This window comes from Rhinatrema bivittatum, chromosome 7 (assembly GCF_901001135.1).
Source record: "Rhinatrema bivittatum chromosome 7, aRhiBiv1.1, whole genome shotgun sequence".
NCBI lineage: Eukaryota > Metazoa > Chordata > Amphibia > Gymnophiona > Rhinatrematidae > Rhinatrema > Rhinatrema bivittatum.
The window spans coordinates 106,346,944-106,374,372 of NC_042621.1; the positions used below are offsets into that span (position 1 = coordinate 106,346,944).

The following is a 27,429-nucleotide window of genomic DNA, read 5'->3' on the forward strand; positions in this document are numbered from 1 at the left end:
GAAAATTTATAAAAAGTGGATAGGTAAGGTTAGTTTAGGGGACATGGAGGAGAGGGGAAAAGGGAGGAATGGTAGGTAGGGCTAAAGGAAAGTTCCCTCCTAGTCCGCTCCTTCATGGGAGTGGACTGGGAAGGAACTGGGCAAAGGCTTGATCGTGTCGCCGCATGCACTTTCGAGAATTCCCCCCCCCCTTGCGTGGGCGAATCGCGGGCTGCCCACACATGCACATATGGATTTTAAAATCTGGCGTGCATGTGCATGCGGATATCGTATTTTTAACATGCACACACCAAATATTCTCCCATACTGTTATTCCCTTAATTTGCAGATATAAATAGAGAGAGTGCAGAGGCAAGTGAAATTGGTGCTCCAGATCCCCAAAAGGCAGAAAAAAGTGGCATTTCCAAATATGGCCCACGTAGCAAAGGCCAGATTTATCCCACAACTCCATGTAGAGGAGAAAAAGTTGCAAGAGAAAAACAGGCATTAGCATTCAGAGGGGTGATAGGAGAAAACTTCTCCCCAGGCAATCCCACGTACCTCCTACCAGTCTCCAAATTTTAATCATATGAGCAGTAATAGGATGCAACCTGCAGATCTTATTGAGACCATTTTTACCTGGAGGGTAAAAAGGTAAAGCAGCCAAATTATGCCACATAACCTGACATTGTTCACCTTTAATTCTGTTACATTTGTGTGTAATCTTTCCACTGCAGTTTTAAGTAAGCAGGGACATGATAGCTAAACGACCCTGATAGCTACTTTCGGTTTTGACAAAATTATTAATTGAACTCCATTAGAAGGCAGGGTAGGAAAATACAACTTGGTAAGAAGGTAATACAATTATACAATGAAACTCATCAGTTACTCATTTTGTCCCCGCACATACATGGTTCCAAAGTCATAAAACATAATTTGACTTTGTATGTTCTGAGGAGAGGTACAAGTAGCTTGTTGTTATTTTGGGGGCTCATTATGTAATATAATTGCTTTCTTACTGCTCTGTTTTCCTCTAGGTTATTTTTTATATCCATTCTCTGGTGAAAGCAAAGATGGCCACCTGGTACCTCAGCATTCCTATACCATTCCCTAGCCTGCCTCCTGCTGGGAAATGCTGGGACTGCAAGAGTTGTGAGCATAATACCACAGCCAGTGCTCTACAACACTCCTTACAGTGATTCCTGCTGGGAATAGAACAGTCTAGAGTAATCGGTAGTTCCCCGACAGACAGCAAAAGTCAATATTGTTATTCACGTTTAAAATAAACTTTACATTGCCAATTCATAAGTCCCGTGCTTCAGCTAACCATGCCTTCAGAATGGGTCCAAGGTTTTCTCTTGTCCACCTCTCTGGCCCACATAGCAGGCAGCTTAACAGGTCACAGAAGATTTTTCAGAAGGAAACATTTCCTATAATAATTAAATTCTTTTTTTTTACTATTTACAGAGGGGCTTGATAACGTCTCAGATCAGGTGGATCAAATGCACAAGGATGTGAATCATGGCATGCAGCAAATGATGAACAATTTAGAAGATGTTAAAAAAATGTGTAAGTACTCAACACTGAGTGTAACGGACAAAGGAAACAAAGCTGGACTTGGGGCAATTGCAAATGTGCTATAGGATCACGTTGCTTGTGTGAAAGGTTTGCTGCAGATGTACAGGGCAGAGACAGAGACTGCGATGTGAAATGAGTTTATTCTAAAAGAACGGGCTCCACCTTAACCAGGGTGGAACCAGGCTGCTAGTTCTAACCTTTAAAAAGAAGATAAAGCAGCTTTTAAATCAGAAAACGAGGGAACGCAGACAATTGCTCAGCAGGTATCTTCATAGGATACTAAAGAAATATGGATTACAGCCCCCTGATAGAGAGGTTCCAATAACAGCAATAGTAGCCCATGTGCCTATAAGTAAAGAAGAAACTTAGTTAGATTCCACATTAACAGAGTCAACTGATAAAGTTGTTAATACAAACAGAAAATATACTTTGAAATGTCTGTATGCTAATTCCAAAAATCTAAAAAATAAAATGGGAATGTTACAGTGTATAATGCTGAATGAAGAAATATACTTAAGGCCCAATTTTAAAAGGGCTGCGCACGAAAAAAAAACAAAAACTGGGGTTACGCACGTGGCTGGGCCTTGTGCTCGCCACGCGCAGTTTAGAACGGGCCCAGCCACTCGTGTAACCCCTGATTATGTGCAGAACTGCCGGGCCCTGCAAAAGAGGTGGGCTGGACCAGGGAGCAGGCCAGGACAGCGCCATTATCTGCTGTCCTGGGGAAACGCACGCCAGCAGCCAGCCAGGGCATGGAGTTTACTTCTGCTCCAGAGGAGCAGTATGTATGAAAATTAAAAAAGGGGGGGATAGGGTTAGTTTAAGGCTCGGGGAGGAGAAGGGAAAAGGGAGGAAGGGCTAAAGGAAAGTTCCCTCCCAGTCCACTCCTTAATGGGAGTGGACTGGGAGGGAACTGGGCAAAGGCCCGATCGCATCGCTGCACATACGAGAAAATTCCCCCTCCCTGCGCGCACGAGTTGTGTGCCGTCTGCACATGCGCACGCGGATGGGTGATAAAATGAGGAAAATAGAAAAAAACTGAAAGGTGCAGCTACAAAGGTTAAGAGTTTACATCAGGCATGATCATTTCTAAAAATACCATTTTGTAAACCCAGTCCAGATGTATTCCACACATTAAAAAAGGTATAAGGGAGGCCAAACGCCTGCCGGTGTCTTTATAAGGTGAGGTGAAAGAGTCTATTTTAGCCAAAATAACTTCTTTCAAAAATTGGAAAAAGGATCTATGTGAAGAAAATAGGAAAAGCATAAGCATTGGCAAGTTAGATATAAAAGATTGATAAGGTGGGCTAAATGATAATTTGAGAAGAAGAGGCCATAGAGGCAAAAATTCACATAAAATCTGTTTTAAATATATCCAAAGAAGGAAACCTGTGTGAGAGTCAGTAGGACCGTTAGATGATTGATGGTCATCACTGAAAGATTAAAGGAATTCTTTGCTGAAGAGGATGTTGGGAAGAGACCCATACTAGAAATGGTATTCAGTGGCGATGGCTTGGAAAAACTGAAACAAATCACCATAAAGCTGTAGGATGTAATAGAGCAAACTGACAAACTAAAGAGTAACAAATCACCCGGATCAGATGGTATACATCCTAGAGTTCTGAAAGAACTCAAAAATAAAACTGCACATTTATTATTCAGTAACTTGTAACCTATCATTAAAATCATCTATTGCACCTGATGATTGGAGGGTGACCAATGTAACCCCAATCTTTAAAAAGGGTTCCAGGTGATCCAGGAAACTGTAGACCAGTAAATCTGATGGCAGGACTGGGAAAAATCATGAAAACTATTTTAAAGAACAAAATCACAGAACATAAGATATGATTTAATGAGACACAAGCCAGTATGGATTTACACAAGGGAAATCTTGCCTCACCAATCTGCTACATTGTTTTGAAGATGTTAATATAATATGTGGATATTGGTGATCCAGTGGATATAATGTATTTGGATTTTCAGAAGGCACTTGACAAAGTCCCCCCTGAAAGACTTCAGAGAAAATTAAAAAGTCATAGAATAGGAGGTAATGTCTTATTGTGGATTGCAAACTGGTTAAAAGATAGGAAACAGAGTAGGACTAAATGGTAATTTTTCTTAGTAGAGAAAGGTAAGCAGTATAATGCCTCGGGAATCTGTACTAGAACCAGTGATTTTTAATATATTTATAAATGATTTGGAAAGGAGAACAACGAATGAGATCAAATTTGCAGATGATACAAAATTATTGTTAAATCACAAGCAGATTGTGAAAAATTGCAGGAGGACATTGCATGACTGGAAGATTGGGTATTCAAATGGCAGATGAAATTTAATGCGGACAAGTGAAAAGTGATGCACATAGGGATAAGTAACCCGTACTATAGTTAAACAATGTTAGGTCCTATATATTAGGAGTTACCTCCCAGGAAAAGGATCTGGGCATCATAGTGTGCCATACTTTGAAATCCTTGGCTCAGTGTGTGGCGACAATTAAAAAGCAAACAAAATGTTAGGAATAAAACAGAGAATGTCATAATACCTTTGTATTGCTCATAATGAGATCACATCTGGAATACTATGTGCAGTTCTGGTTACTACATTCCAAAAAAGCTGTAGTTGCACTGGAAAAGGTATAGAGGACGACCAAAATGATAAAGAGGATGGAACAGCTTCCTTATGAGGAAAAGCTAAAGAGGTTAGGACTGTTCAGCTTGGAAAAGAGATGGCTGAGGGGGCTATGATAGAGGTCTATAAAATGATGTGTGGAATAGAGCAGATATATGTAAATCAATTATTTATTCTTTCAAAAAATACAAAGACTAGGGGAGACTCCCTTAAGTTATTAGGTAGCATATTTAAAAACAAATCATAGAAAATTCTTTTTCACTCCATGCACAATCAAGCTCTGGAATGAATTTACGGAGGATGTGGTTAAGACAGTTAGCATAGCTAGGTTTTAGAAAGGTTTGGACAAGTTCCTAGAGAAGAATCCACATGACTTTATTTCATTTTAAGCCCAGGACAGCCATTTCTGAGAGAGAGAGAGAGAGCACTGTTATGGTTATGAGGTGTTGGAGTGGATTCTTGGGTACTGCGGTGATGGCCACTCCCACGGGGAGGAGCCCTGTGAGGAACCGCAGTACTAGGCTAGACACGAGAACACAGAGAAGGTGTATTTATTGTACAGCTTGATGGTATTGCCCGAGGAGCGGGCAGCAGTGAAGTAACCCTGTGGAGTAGTCCAGGGATCCTCAGCAGAGGAGACCAGTCTCCCAGTTGAGTCGGTGGTAGACAATGTGTCGAGGCAGGGACAGGTCCCGGATGTAGAATGGAGTGCTGTAGCAGAAGACAGACTGAACAGGGTTAGTACTCACTGAAGCAGAAGCTGTAGTTGAAGGTCCAGTCACAAGTAGTCCAGTGGCAGGCACCAGATTAGGGAGAGCAGGCCCTCGAGGAGCGAGTACCCGGTGTCCCAGGATAGGTACCTGAAATAGAGCAGAAGGGCCCCCGAGAAGAGGGTACCCAGGGTAGAGATGAAATACCCCAAAGGGCAGAGAGAGCTTCCAGCAGCAGAGCAGCTTAGACCGAAGGCATTCCAATCCAATCCTTGCTAACTCAGTTTGTTAGCAAACGAAGGGCAGGCTAAATACCAGGATGTGATGACGTCACTCAGAGGGGACGCCCCCAAGGTTCCCGCCATAACGTGGATAAAGACGTGGGTGGCGTGCGCGCGCGCACCCTAGGAGGCCCTCAGGAAATCATGGCGAACACAGTCGCCGTTGCCAGTCCGGGGACGCTGGAGAGAGCGGCATGAAGACGCGGCAGCAGCCATCTTCCCAAGGCTTGAGGACAGAGAAGGAAGAAAGGTGAGGCACAGAGGTCGAAACCATCTGAGACTGATGGACGCAACAAGCATCTCTGGAGAGTAAGACGTATGAACAGAACAGTGCTCTTGTGAAGATTTGATGACCTTTGGAGTGAGGAAACTCACCCAAAGATGAGTTTCCTCACTCATCTTTGGGTGAGGAAACTCACCCAAGCTAGGTTGAGAGAACATTGTGCAATGTTCTCTCAACCTAGCTTGATGTTACTCAGGTAGAGAGTCCATCAAGCTAGGTTGAGAGAACATTGCACAAATCTCATCTTTGGGTGAGTTTCCTCACTCCAAAGGTCATCAAATCTTCACAAGAAAGCACTGTTCTGTTCGTACGTCTCACTTTGAATGTCAAAGTGGCCCCTAACCCCTACACTAACACCTAAACCTCACCTCGAGTTACTAGGTGGGCCTCCCATAGAGATATAAATACCTATCTAGCATTAGGGCTAGGTTCTCTCTCCCTCTCTTGGGCAAGGGAACATTATAGAAATCTCTACTTTGTGAGACTTTCCTCACTCCAAATGACGTCAAATCTTCAGTGAGGTGTACTGTGCTGTTCTTACTTCTCACGCTGCATGTCAAACTGGCCCCTAAACCACCACTAACACCTCACTCCGAGCTATTAGCTGGCCCTCCTATAATGAAATAAATAGTTGAGTACTATGAAGGCCTTATAAATAGTCTCTCTCTCCATAAACATGCCCCTTTTTCTTACCGTGGGCGTTATCCATGCGCTATTATAGTATTTTGGTGGATCTAGGGATAAATTAAGAGCACTTGAAAAAGTAACTGAAATACACACAAAGGATAAGAAAATCAACAACTAGAAAGTATGGCATTCTAGATCTAGATAACCTTGGTTCAATACCTACCTGCCCCTGCACCCATACATTTATTTCAGAAAAATACCAACTTTGCCCCTTTCCTGTCCCTCCCACCCTCAAATCACTCACTAACATTGGAAAGTGGAAAAGTCTGATGTCCCCCGCAAGGACTTAGCTCTAGACAAAGTTTGGTAATGCTAGATTCATCCATTTCAAAGTTAACGCTCCCTACTGAACCAAGGCTATAATTGGAGAAAAAAAAAACCAGGAAAGAAAAAATACTAATATCCTAGCATGTTCTACTTAGCCCACAATAATAATTGAGATTCAATATATAAATCTAGGGATTATTTACAAAGAAATAGTGAAAGAAACAAGCATTGTTGGCAATAGCTATAAACTAAATCAAGTGTTAATCCTTCTATCCATACCAAGCGGGATTTAACTGAGCCCTGCAATGAAGAACCTTCCTATCCATAAAGATTTAAAGATGTTTAGGATTACTGAATGTATATCTAATACCATTTACATGTAAATCATAGGAAAAATTGTGCACATTAAAACAAGATGCTTTCTACTGGACTCCAATGCCTGACAAATGTCCGTAAATATCCATATACTCTGACCTAAGAAAATATCCATCTTGGGGCATGTGAGGGAGACCGAGCAAATCACCTAGGCTGGAGCAGAAAACCACATTGATTCCAGCCTTTTCAAATGCAATTTCAAATTTTATTTTAACAGCAAACAATATTATGGTAGACTGCCTTACCTCAGGACAGTGTACTCACAAACCTTCAGCAGAGATGGCCAGGAGCTCCTACTCCTGGAGACACGGGGGCCTCCAGAACCCAGCTGAGCTTACAATCTTATCCTGCTCCAGCTGGTCCCACATTCAGGACTCTCCCTGCCCACAGAGCTCTCTTCCTCTGTGGGATTTAAGGTGAACCAGGCATCTAGCCTGGTCCTGCACAAACAAAATGAGGGGAAAACAGGGTGACTTCATCACATGCCCCCCATTAGCTTGATCCGTTGGTCCAGATGTTTTTCACTCCTCCTGGATCCCATCCAGGGTCGTGCCTCACATCCCCAATCCTTTTCATCTGGCCTCCACCAGCTAGGCTTGGGATCAGGGTTCTCTATTCAGGCTTACCCCCCAAACATTAGGGTTACCCCAGATACCATTAGTACCACCCACTATGCCCTTTGCACAGTGCCCACCCACAGTTCTTTATTTAAGTCCATTGCTGGCTTCGGGTTCAAATTCCACCCTAGTGGGATTCTTTGGACTAGCTGAGGGACTTGTAGTGAGTACTCTACAATCTTCTCTCTGGAGACTTGTGCCTCCTCTGCACCATCATGATCACCACCTTCTGGTGATTCCACAGCACCACATATTGGCTCCTCTGTAGTCCTCAGTGGGGTCTTTATGCTTCCTTTGTCATGGCTCTCCATGGCTCCCCATTCTGGGCTCTCCACAGAAACACCTCTATCTGGTTTCTCTGTAACCCCTCTTGCTGGGGTCTCCACGGCCTCTGTGGCCCTTCCATATGGACCCTTGGTAGAGTCTCTCTCAGGCCATTTGGCACTGCCCCCTTCTGAACAGTCTGTGCTGCTCTCTCCAGGACAGGCTATGAATCTCCAGCATGAGCTTCCCTGTATTTCCCATGTGGGTTCTTGCCACTCAGGATCTGTGTTGGCTTCAGCCCCTTCACTGTTTTCAACCCTCTCTGGAGTGCAGTCTCTCTAAAGCACTGAGCCACAGTCAGGTGACTCACTCAGTTGTTGTACTCCCTCCGGGCTTTCTATAGCACCTCTCTCAGGTCTCAACAACCCCTCTCTCTTCAAGTTCCTCCATGAGATCTCAGGTCTTTTTCACCACACTCTGCTGTGCCTTCTCTGCATTCCCAGTAGTCTCCTCAGCATGTTGTCTCAATTTGTTCAGCTCCTTCTGGAACTATTGGCACTCCTTGTCCAGCCTCTCTAGGCATTCATTTCTCTGCCTGATATGAACTCTTGGGAGTGGACTCTCTAGCTCCATTACCCTCGCTGGCCTCTCCAGCTGCCAAGCCTCAAGCCTCAGGTTCTCCCTCTCATCCAGCTCTTGAGACTGAAGCACTCCCACTATGCAGTTGTACATGGCTATGCACTTGCTAGCAGTTTCACTTTCTGCCTAGGCCACACCCTGTTCCAGCCACAGTGCACAACTGCTTTTCTCTCTCTGTTTTATTTCTTTAAAGGTAAAAAAAAACCCCCAAAAAAACCCTGCCTCTCTGGCACTAACTTCATTGTGTAACAGTCCAAATTCCAGGCAGAGCTTGTCTCCTTAGCCTGCAAAAAAAACAAACCCCTAAACCTGCCTCCCTCCAGTCCCCAGAGACTACTCACTGTTTTAAAAGCTGTTTCAGATTGTTTTTTCCTTGTGTGCTTCTCCTTAAGCCAGCAAGCTTTTAATCTTTTCAGTACTCTGCAATGCTTTTCTGTCCCAGCCACGTTTCTTAAACAGGATCTCCACAAACATTTCCTCTTCTCTTTTCTATTTGATTTCTGTGTGCTCCCTGAGCCATACAAAATTTGGCTGCTTACCTCTTGAGCAGCTCTTTGCCTCCAACTTCTTTCGCAGACCAGGCACCACAAATTTTAATTCACAGTCCTCCCATGGAGACTTGGGGTATTTTGTGCCAATTTAGAAAAGAAAATCCCCGGACCTGATACCATATGTGAGGGTGACCGAGCAAATCACCTAGGCTGGAGCAGAAAACCACCCTGACTCCAGCCTTTTCAAATGCAATGTCAAGTTTTATTATGATAACAGCAAACAATATTATGGTAGACTGCCTTAACTCAGGGCAGTGTACTCACAAACGTTCAGCAGAGAAGGAGCTCCTGCACCTGGAAACGCAGAGGTCTCCTGAACCCAGCTAAGCATATACTCTTTATCTTGCCCCAAGACTCTACCTGCCCAGCAGGGTCCCGCCCACAGTTCTCTCTACCTCTGTGAGATTTAAGGTGGACCAGGCATCTAGCCTGGTCCTGCACATATAAAAAGAGGGAAAGCAGGGTCACTTCATCAAGGGCGAAAAAAAGTCTAAGAGTCCAATCATGGTCTGGCTCAAGCATGTAGGAGACAAGAAAATAGAAAGATCTACAGATAGCATGAGCTATCACCTGAGTGAGATTAAAACTATCCACGTCAGCTCGCCTTCAGCCAGTACATCTTCTGGGTCTTTTTCCAGGCAAATGATAAACTTTAGTGACGGGAGGAATTCATCCCGTAGGCATTTTTAACCCTTCAAGGAAATATTTCTTTAAAGTCTCATAGAGAGATACTGAGGGTATAGTCAGAAAATTTAGAAATCTTAGATTAAAGCTGCCTTGCCTGATTTTCAAATGTCTCTAACTTGTATGTAGCTTTAGCCATTACAGTTATCTTTAGCCATTACAGCATCAGCAATCTGCATAACATTAATCTGTTGGTCTGTCACATTCAGTTTCACCAAATGTAAATCCAAACTCTGCTATAGGCTGGGACCCTTCTGCTGGAGCTCTAATGACAAAATAACCAAATCTGTTACACTATTTTATTTGTTGTGTATTTAGCTCATGTCTTTTCACTGGTAGCTCAAGATGAGTTGCATTCAGACTTCTGCCAAGCTATTAGCCACAGACTTCTCTAGAGCAGTTATAGCAGTCCATATTGCTTCTTGGGTGATTATTTCAGGCCATTCCAGCATGCAGATGGTTTGGTGGTGTTTCTCCCTTGTTGTTTTAAAAACGTGTTTGGATTGATCCAGTCTCTGTATGTTTATTTTTTTATGTATGTGCTGTTATTACCTGCTGAGTACATTGGATCAAGCAGGATATAAATCTTTAAAAATAAAATACATTCTGCCAGAGATTGTGCAATATGCTGGGGTGAAATACCACGTTGTCCAGCCAAGACAGACAAATCAACTAGACTGCTCCCCTTGGTAATCCCCAAACTCAGTTCACTCAACCAGGCCACAGCAGAAATCAGAATCTGTCCCATACTTCAATTTTTCAGGCCATCACCTCATACTACCAAATTCGTCCATTTTATTTATTAATAATATTTATGTATCATTTATTTAAAAAAATCACCCAAACTGATTTATAGTATTAAAACATATAATATCACAACCTTAAAAATAATCCAAGCCAAAATTAAAATAAAATACAAACAGAAAAAAAAATAAAAGTAAAAATAAAATTCCAATATAGGACCCACTATTTAACTTGCTCTGTCAGCCAATATCAACACGGTAAGATATATTACAAGATGAGGACATAAAACCACATTTTAACTTTTTTCTAAACTGTTTCAAATTACTCTTATCTTTCAGATCTAAGGGGAGCTCAATCCATAAAGCTGGAATACTTCCACTAAATGATCTTTTCTGCAATCTTTAATGGCAAAAACAATCAACAGATGGTGGCTGCATAAAAAACTTCCCCTTAGATCTTATTTTCTTACCAACCTCATGCCATTTTAGCTCTTTCTTCAGTCTGGGAGAGCCTGTTCCTTACAAGGCTCTAAAGGCCATTATTAGGTATTTAAATCTACAATACGATGTTACTGGCAACCAGTGGTGGAGTTGAACTAAGAGTGGACCGGCTGGTGTGCTTCTAGAACTTCCTTTAACAATGTGTGCAGTGGTATTCTGGATTAACTGAAGCTTTCAAATGATTTTCCCTGGTAAACCCAAATATAAGGTATTGCAGTAGTCTATACATGACAATATGAGTGCATAAGTCACAGATTTCAAAGCATGAAAATCTAAATATAGGCAGAGTTGACAAACTATTTTCAATTTCCCATATGTATTTTGTGTAACCTTAGCTACCTGTTTTTCCATAGCCAAATTCTCATCAAGAGTAACCCTCAAAGATCTTACCTGTTCTCAAGGAAGTAGTTCCAACCTTCCTAACACAGGGTACAGCAACTGGCCAGGGCCCATCTGTAACAATTCTTAATGTCATCAGCATAAATAAATAAGAAAATCCATATCCTCGCATGATATTATCTAAAGGGGGCCAAGAAAATATTTAAAAATAATGGGGACAAGGAGGAACCCTGAGGTACCCCTGCTGAATTTCCCTACAACAAGATTTACTTTTTTGCCAAAACACAAACTTCTGTCTGTCAGTCAGAAAACTGTAAAGCCATTTCAGAACTAATCATCCTAAACCTTTTCCTTCACATCGCTGTAACAGGATTTTATGATCGGTTAGGTCAAAAGCACTAGAGAGATCCAGTAACACCAATATGACAGTTTTGTTTTTATCCATCCTAGGCAAAATTTCTTCCATAACATCACTCAACAGTGTTTCTGTGCTTCGACCTCTCCAAAACCTTCTTAAGCAATGTCTAAAATATCCACAATCTCAATGTAGTCAGAGAGTTATTTAGTAATATTGTCTCTACAATTTTAGGTACATATGGCAAAATGGAGACAAGGTCTATAATTACTGCATTGTCTAGGAGCTGATTTAACATTCTTCAAATGAGATACAGCTTACCTCAGTTTTAACCTGAACTGGTAAATACCCCTTCTCCATTGAGCCATTCAGCAACCTCTTTTAATAACCATGATGGACAATCAATATGTTTTCTGATACTACCGATGCCTCATCAAGTTCAGCCTTTGTCACACCTTCCAAGACTGGGGGATGAAGTTGAGCTTCAGGGCAAAATGTAGTTTTCAAGTTCATCTGGGTAACTGCTCCAAGATCCCCCCAGCTGCAGCCCCTTCTGAGGCCAAAACACTGCTGTCCTGAACAACAAAAGGCTCCACAGATCCTGAGGGCTACAGAGGATATATTTTTACTTTGCCCTTTCTCTTCACCATATTTGAACGTACATTTCTGAAGAAATAACACCAGAATCAGGGAGCACTAATAATGCTGGAAGCAGCAGCTGCTAACAGGCTGATGCTATCTTCGATCACACTGTAGTTCATATTTTTCTAAGGAAAGCAGGCCTACAAATCTGTAGGTGCAAGATGGAAAAAAAACTAGGACTGGCTCAGCTTGTCCAGATGCCATTGAATCTGTGGTTACACTAGCTGAGACAAATACTTAGTGAGAAACTGAAGTCAACCAAACAGCGGTTCTAGCAGTGGCTGTGTAAGGAGTCTGGATGCACAGAAAGGCTATGAGAGAAAATGGGAAATACTGGCAGGAGGTGAGAGCCAAATGAATAGGAGTCATGATCAATGAGTGCTCAATGGCTCAGCTGAACAAGTGCTGGAAGTGCCATTACAAAGTGCAAGTTTGGGTGAGCTGCGTCTTTCTCCCAGTACCACCAGATGGATACCTGGAACGGAACAGGCAGGAGCTACAATTGTGGCACGGGATCAGAAACAGAGAACATAAGAAAATGCCATACTGGGTCAGACCAATGGTCCATCAAGCCCAGCATCCTGTTTCCAACAGTGGCCAATCCAGGCCATAAGAACCTGGCAAGTACCCAAAAACTAAGTCTATTCCATGTTACCGTTGCTAATGGCAGTGGCTATTTTCTAAGTGAACTTAATAGCAGGAAATGGACTTCTCCTCCAAGAACTTAACCAATCCTTTTTTAAACACAGCTATACTAACTGCACTAACCACATCCTCTGGCAACAAATTCCAGAGTTTAATTGTGTGTTGAGTAAAAAAGAACGTTCTCCGATTAGTTTTAAATGTGCCCCAGGCTAACTTCATGGCGTACCCCCTAGTCTTTCTATTACCCGAAAGAGTAAATAACCGATTCACATCTACCCGTTCTAGACCTCTCATAATTTTAAACACCTCTATCATATCCCCCCTCAGCCATCTCTTCTTCAAGCTGAAAAGTCCTAACCTTTTTAGTCTTTCCTCATAGGGGAGCTGTTCCATTCCCTTTATCATTTTGGTTGCCCTTCACTGTACCTTCTCCATCGCAATTATATCTTTTTTGAGATGCGGCGACCAGAATTGTACACAGTATTCAAGGTGCGGTCTCCCCATGGAGCGATACAGAGGCATTATGACAGTTTCCATTTTATTCACCATTCCCTTTCTAATAATTCCCAACATTCTGTTTGCTTTTTTGACTGCCGCAGCACACTGAACCGACGATTTCAATGTGTTATCCACTATGACGCCTAGATCTCTTTCTTGGGTTGTAGCACCTAATATGGAACCCAACATTGTGTAATTATAGCATGGGTTATTTTTCCCCTATATGCATCACCTTGCACTTATCCACATTAAATTTAATCTGCCATTTGGATGCCCAATTTTCCAGTCTCACAAGGTCTTCCCGCAATTTATCACAATCTGCTTGTGATTTAACTACTCTGAACAATTTTGTGTCATCTGCAAATTTGATTATCTCACTCGTCGTATTTCTTTCCAGATCATTTATAAATATATTGAAAAGTAAGGGTCCCAATACAGATCCCTGAGGCAATCCACTCCACTGAGAAAATTGTTCATTTAATCCTACTCTCTGTTTCCTGTCTTTTAGCCAGTTTGCAATCCACGAAAGGACATCGCCACCTATCCCATGCATTTTTACTTTTCCTAGAAGCCTCTCATGAGGAACATTGTCAAACGCCTTCTGAAAATCCAAGTATACTACATCTACCGGTTCACCTTTATCCACATGTTTACTAACTCCTTCAAAAATGAAGCAGATTTGTGAGGCAAGACTTGCCTTGGGTAAAGCCATGGTGACTTTGCTCCATTAAACCATGTCTTTCTATATGTTCTGTGATTTTGATGTTTAGAACATTTTCCACTATTTTTCCTGGCACTGAGATCAGGCTAACCGGTCTGTAGTTTCCTGGATCTCCCCTGGAGCCCTTTTTAAATATTGGGGTTACATTTGCTATCCTCCAGTCTTCAGGTACAATGGATGATTTAAATGATAGGTTACAAATTTTTACTAATATATCTGAAAGTTCATGTTTTAGTTCCTTCAGGACTCTGGGGTGTATACCATCCGGTCCAGGTGATTTAGTACTCTTCAGTTTGTCAATCAGGTCTACCACATCTTCTAGGTTCACCGTGATTTGATTCAGTCCATCTGAATCATTACCCATGACAACCTTCTCCATTACGGGTACCTCCCCAACATCCTCTTCAGGGACCATAATGGCAAGACTTGGGGAGAAGATCACAGAATGAGTAAGTCTTTCGAAAGCACAGTAGGCAGGAACAATTGGATAGATGGGATGCAGCAGCTGGCTCTTATTGGAAGACAATATCTGTATATTTTTACTCTCCTGCTAACCCACTGACCCTCCACATTAAATCAAGCTGTCATGCAAGTGAGAGGACTATTTACATCACATTCATAAGTGTGATCTCAGTAAGACTTTAGACTATTTATTTCCCACTTCTTGTCTACAGTTCCTTGATTGAGCTTTGCTTTTCATAGGTTGAATTAAGAGTGTATTTTGTGTAAAAAATAAATAAATAAAAAGTTTTGCAAAAGAGAGTGTTTGCTGGATAGACTTAGCCTAGCAGGGTTTAAACAAGGTTTGGACATGTTCCTGGAGAAAAAGTCCATAAAACATTATTATGTGTAAATAACCAATCTAAATACAGGGAATAAAGATTTTTTATGAATAAGCTCTGGTGTCCGGGTAACAACCAAAAGTCGGAAGTACCTCGATACAAATAAACACCGTTTTTGCTTTTAATTTATGTGTGTGAAAAAAGTGGCATTTTGCTCCATTGTGAATGTTCCAGTTATGGACACATCACCCGATTAAAAGTAATTTTTATAAAACTCTCCTTATTAAACACAGGCCTTTTCATATCTCTGAAACAAGTCATACATACTTAGCTTGCCATGAAGAGTGAACAGTCCACCAAACTTCAATTAGTTTCATCAAAACACTGTGAAGCCGCCCGTTTCAGCAACATATGCCCGCTTCACGGGCCGGAGAGAAAATGTGGTACGAAGCTGGGATGTGAACGCCACTTCTGTTTGTATGGAAAAGAACCGGTCCCAGTACAGATCCCTGAGGCACTCCACTGTTTACTCCACTGAGAAAATTGTCCATTTAATCCTACTCTCTGTTTCCTGTCTTTTAATCAGTTTGCAATCCACGAAAGGACATCGCTTCCTATCCATTGACTTTTTAGTCTTCATAGAAGCCTCTCATGAGGGACTTTATCAAACGCCTTCTGAAAATCCAAATACACTACGGGGTAAATTTTAAAAGCCCTGCGTGCGTAAATCCGGCAGGGGGTGGGGGTGGGGGGTAGGGATTGAGGTGAACATTGTTCCTATCACTCACACAAATAAATAAAACATTCCCCTGTTATATCCCACATGAGACAGCAGTTATCTCTGAGGTTTCCAAATTGAGAACAGAAATACCACATGTAGCCGTGGCTCTGGAGCTGGGGAGATATGACTTGATCTGGTAAGGGCTTATGATATGCAGGTGGTGGAATGTCTTGTTTGGACTCTGCAGGCATGTGACTGGCTCTGGCCTGGTATCTGTGAGTGCCAGAAGTGCAGGCAGTGAGGAGAAAGGAGTAGTTCCGAAAAAAAAAGTGTCTGGACTCAGGGAATGTAGAGCAGGGTAGTGATTCAAGCCTGTGGAGATGCTGAGCCTGCCAACGATGAGGAGTGGGAATCTGTGAAGGGACGGATGAACCAAGCCTGCAGAGGAGGGCAGCTGGCTGAAGGGGAATCTTCTGGGGAGTGGAACAATGGGAAGAGGAACAGAGAAGGACAGGTTAGTGGGAAATGGTGAGCAGAGCAGGCTGAGATGTAGGGACTGGAGCAGGAAGAGGGTAGTAAAATCCCTCCCTTCATGTATAAAATTCAAAGGAGGTAATTTTGAAAAGGATTTACATGCTTAAAATTGGGTTTTACATGTATAAATACACTTTACACATGTAAGTGGCCTTTTGAAAATTGCTACAATATATGCCTGCTTGTCAATGGAGAAAGTATTTTTTCACTCAATGCACAATTATACTATAGAATTTCTTGCTTTAATATGTGGTGAAGGCATCAAGCATAGCAAGATTTAAGAGGTTTGGACGAGTTCCTGGAGGAGAACTCCATAAGCTATTATTAGCCAGCTAGACATGGAAAGCCACTGCTTATCCCTGGGAGTGAGCAATAAGAAATGCATCTACTCTATAGGTTGTGACCCAAATAGGCCATGATTGGAGGATGCTGGGGTCAATGGACCTTTGTTCTGATCAAGCATTGCTCATCTTGTATTCCTATGTTTTTATATGCCCATATAGTGGTCCAACAAACCAATCCTTCTGCCTTCATTGCCACTGAAATTAAAAAGGAAGACCTCACGAGACGTGAGAAGCTGATGGAAACTGGTAGCTCCATTCTGTATCGGGGAGAATACCACAAATCTGTTGTAGCCATCAAACACTTCCAAGAACCACTAACTGATGATGCAGAGTAAGTAATTCATCAGACACAGAGGAAGTTGTTTGGCGAGAAATGATTAATGAAGAGAGAGCTGTTTGAAGTGATATGTATTGCGTGACATGTTTATGATTTACCCTTGCCACCCTAGTGATGCTCCCAAACCTCTTGCATCACTTGCATACCTGTGGCTTACTCTCATACCCCCATGTGCAGTTGGGACCCTGTGACTTTACCTCCACACTCTACTCTGTGACAGAAATTCCCGTGACTTTCTTCTATCACACTCTGCAATGACTTATATCCCTGTGGTCCAGGGATGTTGCATGGGATGGGTAAGATGTGCGACTGCCCTGGGTGCCAAGCCGGGGGGAGGGGCAGGGATTGGCACCACATGACTCTTTTGTGTCAGCCTATGAGTCCGTGAGCACACAAGTCTGAAAAGAAAAGGGGCTGCTGAAAGCGACCTTTGCCTGGGGTGCTGTTTTATCCAGCGACTGCCCTGCCTGTGACTTACCCTCACATCCAGATGTTTGACTTATATCTCTCTAGTTAAACTTCATACACTGCTGTGCGACTTATATCTTTGTAACTGATGCTTACATGCTGCTGTGTTGCTTAGCCTTGTAATGCCTTCACACCTTGCTGTGTGACTGAAATTCCTGTGACTTATGCTCACATGCTATTGTGGGAGTTTCAGCCCTGCGGTTTATCTACATGTTCCTTGTTGTGTGACTTTTAGCCCTCTGACCATTATTCATTGCTCTGTGCCTGAGACAAGGCGCACCCCTCAGTAAGCTCTTTGGGACAGAGACCAGACTTTTCTCTCTTCCTCAGAGATGAGAATTATGATATTTGGAGCATGACACAAAGTAACAAATATATAAATGTAGAGTTTTCTGTAAAGCACCCTGAGCATGGTACTAAATAGAAACCACAAAGAAATAAATTCATGAGATGCACAGACAAATCTTGTTTTACACTATTTCCCAGCAGGTTGCGTACATATTTTTATTCTCTGTGGTGTGCAGAATGGGAATTGTCTGTGACACTATCTGGATTGCTTGCGACATGCTGAGTATGAACTAACAGTAACACTAATTTCTGAATATGTGATTAGAACTTTTTATATTGTTTAAACTCTGCTACATAAACAAACTTTGTAATTCATTACTTTACAGCCTTATGCTAATTTCAGAGTGGCAAATATATAGGATTTTTTTCTACAAATGTATTCTAATATATCTGAGGGTAGGAACCATATTATTATGGAAAAGTCGATGACTTGTTAACTTTTGGTGCCTTGTTGCTTTTTGCAGTTCGGTGAAGAAGATTTTTTTGAACGAAGTGAAAACCATGAAGGGCTTTGAACACCCTAACATTCTGCATATGTATGGAATCTGCATTGACAAAACAGGTAAATGGCTAACAGGAAGCAGCTGAGTTCGTTCAGCGGGGTAGCAGTGGCATTGCCCCATGGAAGCAGACAGATGAATAGTATGTGATATTAGCTCTCTGTACTGCCCACTTGCGAGGGTGAATACCAAGTGGCAATAGCCACACTTTGAGATCTGTTTTAACTCCATCATTGCCTGTAATAATCATATATATGGTCAACCAACGATGAGTGACAATGATCAATGCTAGCTGAGTGCAGAAATCATACTTGTGCTGAAATCACAGCAAAATCAAATAAGCCACAGTGTATAACTTGTTACAGCCCATTTGTCCATAACAGACAAAACTGATAGAGAATTCAGAAAAGCCTAGGATAAGCACAGAGGATACCTGGTGTTAAAGAGGTGAAGGGAGAACCAGAGATCACCTGGGGCACTGCGCCGAGGATGGAAGACTAGATGGGCCGCATGGTCTTTATATGCTGTCATATTCTATGATGGTGATAGTAATAGGCTTGGGAGAACGCTATATTGCAAACAATCCACCCTTCAGTCCTCGAGAGAAAGAAGTGATAAGGATAAAGGGGTCTAGGTGTTTCAAAAGCTCATCTACATTATCCTCTCTGGATAATTCTTTAATTTGTGGAATAACAGAATGGTAGAACCATTTTAGCAGCTAGAACTCTGCAGTACAGAGGAAGCTAAAAGCATGGTCATTAGCTCAGTCTTATTTGTGCAATTCAATTCCAAAACTTCTGAAACATATCAGATTCAAACCCTGCGATATCGCAGAGAAGCTAATGCTCCTGGAAGCCTTGACCTCAAGTCTGATACCATTCAGCCCGTGGTCAGTTTTGTCCCCATTTCTGCCTGGTCGGGTGTGTTTATTGGTTTTATTGTGGCTTCTTGTGTATCTGCTCAGGTCCAGTTCCTTCGTTCTCCATTGTCATGGAGTACTGTGAAAAGGGCACGCTGCGGGAGCTGCTGAAGAAGGAACAGAACCTGACCTGGGAAAATCGCATCAGGATGTCCCAGGGGGCTGCCCTTGGCCTTTACAGGTACCAGACAACATATTCTTCACTCATTTTAGGATCTTTGAGAGGAGCAATACCAACATGAATTTAAAAGATAAGAGGACACGCAATAAACTCTGCAGTGATAGCGAAGTATGTAGCAGCAGCAGCAGCTGCTTAGGGACATGTTATTGTACCTATAATTCAGATTTCCCAAAGAAACAATCATGCACACCAATGTGTGCACTGAGATAGGAGTGTAAAACCAGGATTAACTCACCCTATTGCTGATGGCCTGGAGACATCTGGTAACATTATATAGCCAGCCCCCTGTCTTTTGCTATGAACACCATCTAGGGGTGCTACTGGTCCGGGACAAAGTCCATATGGGGAGAAAGAAAATCTTTTGGGGGTCCTGGCATGGTCAGTCACTATCAGAGGATCATTGTTCACAGTCAGAGCCTCCAAACTGTGCAAAGGTATCCCAAAAGAGAGCAAGGGAATCATATAAGACAGTCCACACTCACACCAGGGTGCTCCATTCAACCAAAGCACTGGGAAGAGTAGGCAAAAATCAAACTGGAATTTAAGTTGGTGTTCAAATCAAAGTCTTTACTGCAACTTAAATAAAATAATCCAAGACAGTATTCCAAAAATCAAAAGCAACATCAGGAAAATTATAGCAAAGAAGATGGTAGATAGGCCGTTCCGCAGGGCCTATAACAATTATAACCAGTAATTTCAAAAAAGTGGAGCAGGACAATCAATTTAATAATTGTTTATATTCCTTTTATATATGTTTTATTAACTGCTTTATTTTATGCCTTTTTTATATCTTTTTATGAGAGGTTTTAATATTTGTTATGATTTATTGTTATTGTTCTATATGATTATACCTTTCTTTGGCTTTCTTCTGAGAGGTTTTTATTATTTTAATGAGTTACTTTGTAAACCGTTGTGATGGGATTTTTCTAAATGACGGTATATAAAACCTTACCAATAAATAAATAAATAGTTTGTCCATACTAGATGTTAATTCCCTTGTAATCTCTCTTGCACCATTATATCCATAGAGAAAAATCTCTGAATGTGGGATAGCTAGAGTGCAGTTCCAGCAGAAGCTGATCAGCTGGAAAAAGTATCCCTAAACACAAAAAGTAGAAAAATACAAAAATCCCAAAACATGGGTGAAAATTCTTAAATTGTAATCAAACTGTAAAAATATCCAAATGTTTCCCATAAAGAGCCCAACCTTTCTTCTTGGCAGTGGTGTAGCCACAGGTGGGCCTGGGTAGGCCATGGCCCACCCACTTCACACTCAGGCCTACCCACTCAAAGTTACCCGACGCCTGAGAAGCGAGGCCCGATGCAAGGCCATCACGAAACTCATCCCGTGAGGCAAGACGCCTGACCTGACCTTCACAGGGTTGACATGGAGCTCATCCCATGCGGCCCAATAAGAGAGGCATGACTATCAAAGGGCCGTTGCGGAGTTCATCCCTTGCAGCCCGAGATGAGAGGCCCAACCGAAGGGCCTTCGCAGAACTCATACCGCGCAGTCAGACAAGAGAGGCCCGACCGCCAAAGAGCCGTTACGGAGTTCATCCTGCATGGCCCGATGCCCGAGAATAGGCTGGACTGCACAGAGCCATCGTGGAGCTCATCCTGCATGGCTCAAGAAGAGATGCTGACAGTTGAAGGGCCGTTGCAAAGCTCATCCCACATAGCCCTGCACCCGAGAAGAGGCCCGACCATCACAGTGCCATCACAGAGCTCAACATGCACAGTCAGAGAAGAGGCCTTGCAGCAAGGAGGCCAGGAAGAGATGGAGAGGACTTGATAGTGTATTTGTGTGTATGTATGAGAGAGCGCATGAGACTGACAAACCTGTGTGTGTATGAAAGAGAGCATGAGAGTGAGAAGCTTGTCTGCATATGTATGAGAGAGAGCATGGGAGTGAAAAGCTTAGATTTGAGTGTATATGAAAGTGAGCATGGGAGTAGGAAGCCTGTTTGTGCGTGTATATATGAGCGAGAGCATGGGATTGAGAAGTCCTGTCTGTGCGTGTGTACATGAGAGGGAGCGTGGGAATGAGAAGCCTACTTGTGTATGTATGAGAGCACAGGAGTGAAGAGCCTGTGTGTGTATGTATGAAAGAAAGCATGTGGGAGTGGAAGCCTGCATGTGGGAGAGAGCATGTAAAAGAGCCTGTGTGTGTGTGTGGGAGTAGAAACCTGTGTGAGAGAGTAGGAGCCTGGGTAAGAGAGAGAGTGTGGGAGTGGGAAACTGCGAGTGAGAAACCTGCATGTGAGAGTGAAAGCCTGGATATGAGAAAGCATATGAGAGTGGGAGCCTGTGTCTATGTGAGAGGGAGCATGCAAGAGTGGGAGCCTGTGAGAGAGAAAGCATTTGTTTGAAATAGTGCATGTGAGAGAGAATCTGTGTGTGTGTGTGTGTATGAAGGAGGAAGGAAAGATGAGAAGAGGAGAGAGAAAAAAACAGAATAAAAGAGACCCTGAAAAAGGAACTAGGAAAAGACAGACAAGGGGAACAAAGAGACTGGGACCAACTGATTAGAAAAATAAGATCAGACGACAAAGTTAAAAAAAAATATTTTGACTTTCAGCAATTGGAATATGCCATCTTTGGGAATGTGCATTTCTCATATATTTGTAGTTTGCTGTTTCTTCAGTGTTCTCAGAGGCTGAGGCTGGTTTCTCGGGCTTTCCATTTCAGTTTTGTCTGTATGTTTGTTTCTAATTTGTAGTTCCTTATTCTATATTAGGTAAGGCTCTGTCCATGTTGCACATGTGTGACAGAAGTGCAGTATTTTGCCTAATGAGTAGATTCCTAGTAGGGATTTATAGCAATTCGACTTGTTCCGTATGCCCACTATGTAATGTATTAGTGTTCTAGGGCTTGGTGTACTGTTTGCCTTTGCTACCTTTTTTTAGATAAGGTTGCTGCTGTTTGAGTCCTGAGAGTTAATGCTGTTATGATATGGCATGGGAAGGTTCTAGGTGTTGTTTTTTTTTGTTTTTTTTGTAGGGATTTGTCTTACTTCACAAAGTGTTTGGCTTTGGAGGAAGTTTTGTTTTGCTGTCACGAAGGTGGCACCAGCATTTGAATATATATTTTTTGCATGTCCTAGTTCTGTTCTGCGCCTGTTGCAAATCCTTAAGTTCTTATGATGATTATTATGATTATTGCAGTTTTATTGTATATATGATATTCTCTGCATTTTTGGAAAGAGGATTCATAATAGAATACATTTATATTTGTTTTATTTCATAATTGGATCTGATGTTTCTATTAAACTTGTTACTTTTTCCATGATATGTGTTTATAAACAGCAATAAATATAAAATAAATTAATATAGATTAATACGATATTTTTAATACTGGTAAATGCTTGACATAATAGAATTAAAATATTTTAAAGCAATACTCATGATGAAACTACTTAGAAATCCATTGTCAGATGCACTCTAAGGCATTATTTATTGATAAGAGTACAAATAGTAGGGCCTAGACTTGTATGTCAAATGCCCACCCATGTTAACCTTGGGCCTCCCAAAACATTTGCGCCAAACTTTCTGAAAATGTCTGAATCTCTCCTGAAAATTGGCAATGCCATAAGAGAAATCAAATCGATCCATTCTGTAAACATGCTTTAAATTCTTGATTCCAACTGGTACAGGTTACACCAGACAAAGGACAAGTTTGTGGTGCATGGGAACCTCTCTAGTGCTAAATTCCTGGTGGACTCGAGATATTGTGTTAAGGTAAGCAGGCTATTTGCCAGACCTGAACTTTAAAAAAAATAGTACCGATCACGTCCTATTTCCTTCTTTACAATGTGTTCACATTCATTATGACCTTTGTACTAGATCCCATTTTAGGGCAGTTTACCTGCTCATCATCATTGTCTCTTATACAGTTATTCTGGGTAGCATGATCATATGTAACCCCCCCACCTTCGGGAGCGAGCTCCACCCCCATGGGGCTATAAACACGTCCTGTTACTCTTCAGGGCTGGAATCTCACCAGTCTGGCTTTTACACAGTCCCCTCTTTTCCCCAAGGGTTGGGGTTCTTTGTTGGTGGGGGGAAAGGTTTACTTTCAGGGCCCAGAGTGCTAAGGGTAGTTTTACGTTTATCTCTTTCTCCTGGGGAGAGAGGACCCTTTCCTTCTCTTGTGTGTATGTTTGCTGCAAGTCCCAATAATCATGCCAGAGTCACTGAGTTATTGGCCAAAATCAAAGTCTTTACTTAGAGTATATTGAGTAGGTAGCTGGCACAATAAAACAATCCCTCAGTACCACAGTCTCTTCCCTCTACAGTCTCTTTTCTTGTATCTGTGCAGGAGTCTTTATACATCGTCAAGGGAGACTTCCACCTTCCTGATTTAGGCAAAGCGGAGTTCCCAACTGGGCAGGGTATCCTTAAGATGGAGAGGAGAACCCTTTCCGACACTGGTAAAATCCTGTCTCTATACAGAGAATCCCAGCCTCTCTCTCCCCAGGGGTGAAGACTCCATTTGGGTGTCCTCAGTGGTTTTAACTTGTTCTTACTCACGGTTAGCAGTTCTCCTTCTCTTCCTTGATCTTTTCCTTTCTCTCTCAATCTTTGGCCCATCGTGGATCCCAGATGGGTGAGATCCTCTTGGAAACGGAAGCTCCAGCTGTTCCTCGCTACAGGAGGGCAGAATATTCCTCCTGGGCTTCCAGAAAAAAAAATCAAACCTCCTCTTATCCCCTGTTGGATCTGAGCCTGTGTTCTTGTATCCCTGGCCATAAGCGTAGAGTGCGCTTAACATTCCCCAAAAATAATGGGGCAGATATTCAAAGCTGGCCATGTGAAAAACTTAGCTGGTTAGAACGAATGTGGCTGAGTTACAATGTATGTTCAGCGGCATGGCAAAGCCACTGAATATACGTGTATGTGTGCGCACTTCGCCGGATAAGTCTACCCAGTTAAGTTTAGACCTGCTGTATAGGGCTCCTAAACTTAGATGTAAACTTGTCTGGCTAACTCTTAACATTCAGGCCCATTCAATAAAGGCCGTGGGAGAGCGGGCGCTCCGAGGCGAGCGCCCGCTCTCCCGACACACGCCCAGGCACCTCTCCTGGGCGTGCGATTCTTTATTTAAATTAGGGTCCGCGCTAATAAGGAGGCACTAGGAACACTAGCGCGTCCCTAGCGCCTCCTTATTGGTGGAAGCAGCGGCTGTCAGCGGGTCTGACAGCCGACGCTTAATTTTACCGGCGTCAGTTGTCGAACCCAGTGACAGCCATGGGTTCGGAAAACGGAGGCCGGCAAAATTGAGCGTCCGTTTTCCAACCTGTGGGCAGATTTTTTTTTTTTTAAATAAGTGTTTGTTTTTTTTTTAATTTTTGGGGCCTCCGACTTAATATCGCTATGATATTAAGTCGGAGGATGTACAGAAAAGCAGGTTTTTCTGCTTTTCTGTACACTTGCCTGGTGCCGTCTGAAATTAGCGCCTGCCTTTGGCAGGCGTTAATTTCTGAAAATAAAATGTGCAGCTTGGCACATTTTACTTTCTGTTTTGTGGGTGACTAACTAATAGGCTCATCAACATGCATTTGCATGTGATGAGCACTATTAGTTTCGAGGGGGGGGGGGTTGGCCACGCGTTTTCCACGTGTTATTAACCCTTACAGTATATGGGGTAATAACAGCGAGTCAAAAATGCGCGGCCGAACACACCATTCCGTATCGGCCTGATTGGTAGTATAAGTTATACAGCTAACTCGCTCTGCTCCGATCCATCCAATACACACCCACTTTCCATGAATGTAACTTTTAGCCATAAAAGGGACTTACTGTATATGGCTAAGCCGCGATCGCCGAGCTTAGACACCTATTCAGCTGCACGAGACCCATTTCTCTGGCTAAATAGCGCTGAACGCAGTTTGAATATCTACCCCAATATCAACCCTGAAGTTTTTCCTGCATCGGGTCATCACTTCTAAGGTGCAGGTCTTCCCTAACTTGAGTAACCCAAGACACAGGGTTCTCTGTGCCCTGTGTCCAGGCGAGGCCCAGGGGTGTCACAATGCTCCTAAAACAAAAACAAAAAAAAAGTTTCAAGGGTCCCAGAACGTAATCCAGGACAACCACTCTGCACCTAGGAAGTGAGTTACAGAAGAGGAGTCCCTGACCTCTAACCCAAAGGGTCCCAGACAAGATGGAACCCAGGCCTTCAGGCAGCCCACAATATCCAACTCAGAGAAAATCTCTAACCTGCCTTCAAAACAGCAAACCTCCCCCCCACCCCCCCACCCCGATTATCCCTCACTAACAGGCCGATACAGTACTGTTAACCCGTGTTTGGATGCGCGTTTTCGACGCGCTAGCTTTACCCCTTATTCAGTAAGGGGTAATAGCGCATTGAAAATGCGCGTCCAACCCCCCCGAAACTAATAGGGCCATCAACATGCAAATGCATGTTGATGGCCCTATTAGTTATTCCTGTGCGATACAGAAAGTAAAATGTGCAGCCAAGCCGCACATTTTACTTTCAGAAATTAGCGCCCACCCAAAGGTCGGCGTTAATTTCTGCCGGCGCCGGGGAAGTGCACAGAGAAGCAGTAAAAACTGCTTTTCTGTACACTCTCCGACTTAATATCATAGCGATATTAAGTCGGAGGTCCCAAAAGTTAAAAATAATTAAAAAAAAAATTTTTTAAATCTGCTCGCGGGTTGAAAACCGGACGCTCAATTTTGCCGACGTCCGGTTTCCAAACCCGTGGCTGTCAGCGGGCTCGAGAACCGACGCCGGCAAAATTGAGCGTCTGCTGTCAAACCCGCTGACAGCTGCCGCTTCTGTCAAAAAAGAGGCGCTAGGGTCTTGCTAGTGTCCCTAATGCCTCTTTTTACCGCGGGCCCTAATTTGAATATTTTTTTTTAGTAAATCGCGTGCACGGAAGAGTGGCCTGTGCACGCCCGCTCTCCCGCAAACGTTATTGTATCGGCCTGTTACTGCACTAGCTGAAATAAGGCTTCATCCATGACTTACTGGTAAGATACGTTTGGTTTTTTTAACATGGAAATAAAGGTTAAGTAAAAACAAAACAAAAAAATTGTGATTACTTTATTGGATTAACTTAATACTACTTTATCCTTTTTATATAATACCCTGGATATCCTGATTGTAGGTGCCGTACCATAATCTGAGAATTGGTAATATGCCACAGCAGACAAGAAGGCTAACCAGAATGTTGTGATACGTTTGGTTTCTTTTGACTTGTGAATCAATCCTTTCTTCCCTCGTACCAGTCCTGCACTAGTCTTCCCTCGTACTAGTCCCATTCCTATCCTCCAGAACGATATGGCCCATTCTTGTCTCTTCAATACATCCAACATTTTGAGGAGACTGAAAAAAAAAATGCAACACAGGACACCTCCCCCCAAACTAATAAGTGTTACGCCACATAAATCCCTCCTTTCAGCTTTTAATAGAGATGGAAAAAGGAATCCATATGATTTGACTATTGGAAACCAATGAGTGGGGAGAATTAGTTAGCACCACTGAATTATGGTGACATTTTCCACAGGAGATGAACTGGGAAGAGGTTTGCTTGCATAAAACTTGCAGACTTGCATTAAGCTCTCCCACTACCCCTCCCCCGGTTAAATGCCTAGGATACTCTATTTGTAAACCGAGTGACAATCTAGCTTTGTCTTCCTAAAATAAAGCTGATTTGAAGAGATCATCACAGCCTCTGGGATCACTTACTCTTCTCTTTCTTTTTCATGCTCAAGTTAGCAGGTTTCGAGTTATCTAAAACGGAGACGTCTATCAAGCGGACATCTAATACTGGCAGACAGATGGAGGTGCACGATTCAGCTTACCTTTCTCCCCAGGCGCTGGGGAGTGTTAACTTCATCCAAGACAAGCCCAGCGAAATCTACAGGTACAACCATTCGAATCGTCTGCACTTTAGTTAAATTTACACAGTTTTCGTGTCCAAATCTTTTCCATGTCCTCCTTGTAAGATCTAAGAGCTGGAGAAGAAGAAGGCTGTTTCAAGTCAAACATCTTTGCACTCAGAATCACTAAAAGTAGAAGTGACTGGACAAGGCCAATGAGCCATTGATTATTGGAATCTGGTCTTATTCTCTGGCTGTTTCTTATATGCGAGTTGATGCTTAGGAGGGATGCCCAAGCAATGCACCGAGGTCCTGTCATCTCACGAATACAAGAGATTGGTGACAATACAAAAGCAAACCAGAATCCATTTGGAGGCTGGAGATACTGGAACACAAAATAAAGAGCAAGGCTAGAGAAGCCTTGCAGGGTGTCAGAAGTGGCAAATGACCCAGTTTCT

General features: G+C 42.6%; 1 protein-coding gene and 1 long non-coding RNA gene across 4 annotated transcripts in view; one reads left to right on the plus strand and one right to left on the minus strand.

Annotated features, from left to right (window-relative positions):
* LOC115095345 overlaps positions 1-23,785 on the minus strand; it is a 69,553-nt gene extending 45,768 nt beyond the window's left edge. The window contains exon 1 of the long non-coding RNA XR_003857747.1: positions 23,654-23,785. This is a non-coding gene — a long non-coding RNA (uncharacterized LOC115095345). The remainder of the gene's footprint in view (positions 1-23,653) is intronic.
* Positions 1-27,429, plus strand: part of MLKL (mixed lineage kinase domain like pseudokinase) — a 108,224-nt gene that overhangs the window by 53,456 nt on the left and 27,339 nt on the right. For all 3 annotated transcript variants that reach the window (XM_029608883.1, XM_029608882.1, XM_029608881.1), the window contains 6 exons: positions 1,447-1,548; positions 16,528-16,699; positions 17,986-18,083; positions 18,986-19,121; positions 22,777-22,861; positions 26,864-27,015. In XM_029608883.1, the coding sequence (XP_029464743.1) occupies positions 1,447-1,548; positions 16,528-16,699; positions 17,986-18,083; positions 18,986-19,121; positions 22,777-22,861; positions 26,864-27,015 (745 nt within the window). The remainder of the gene's footprint in view (positions 1-1,446; positions 1,549-16,527; positions 16,700-17,985; positions 18,084-18,985; positions 19,122-22,776; positions 22,862-26,863; positions 27,016-27,429) is intronic.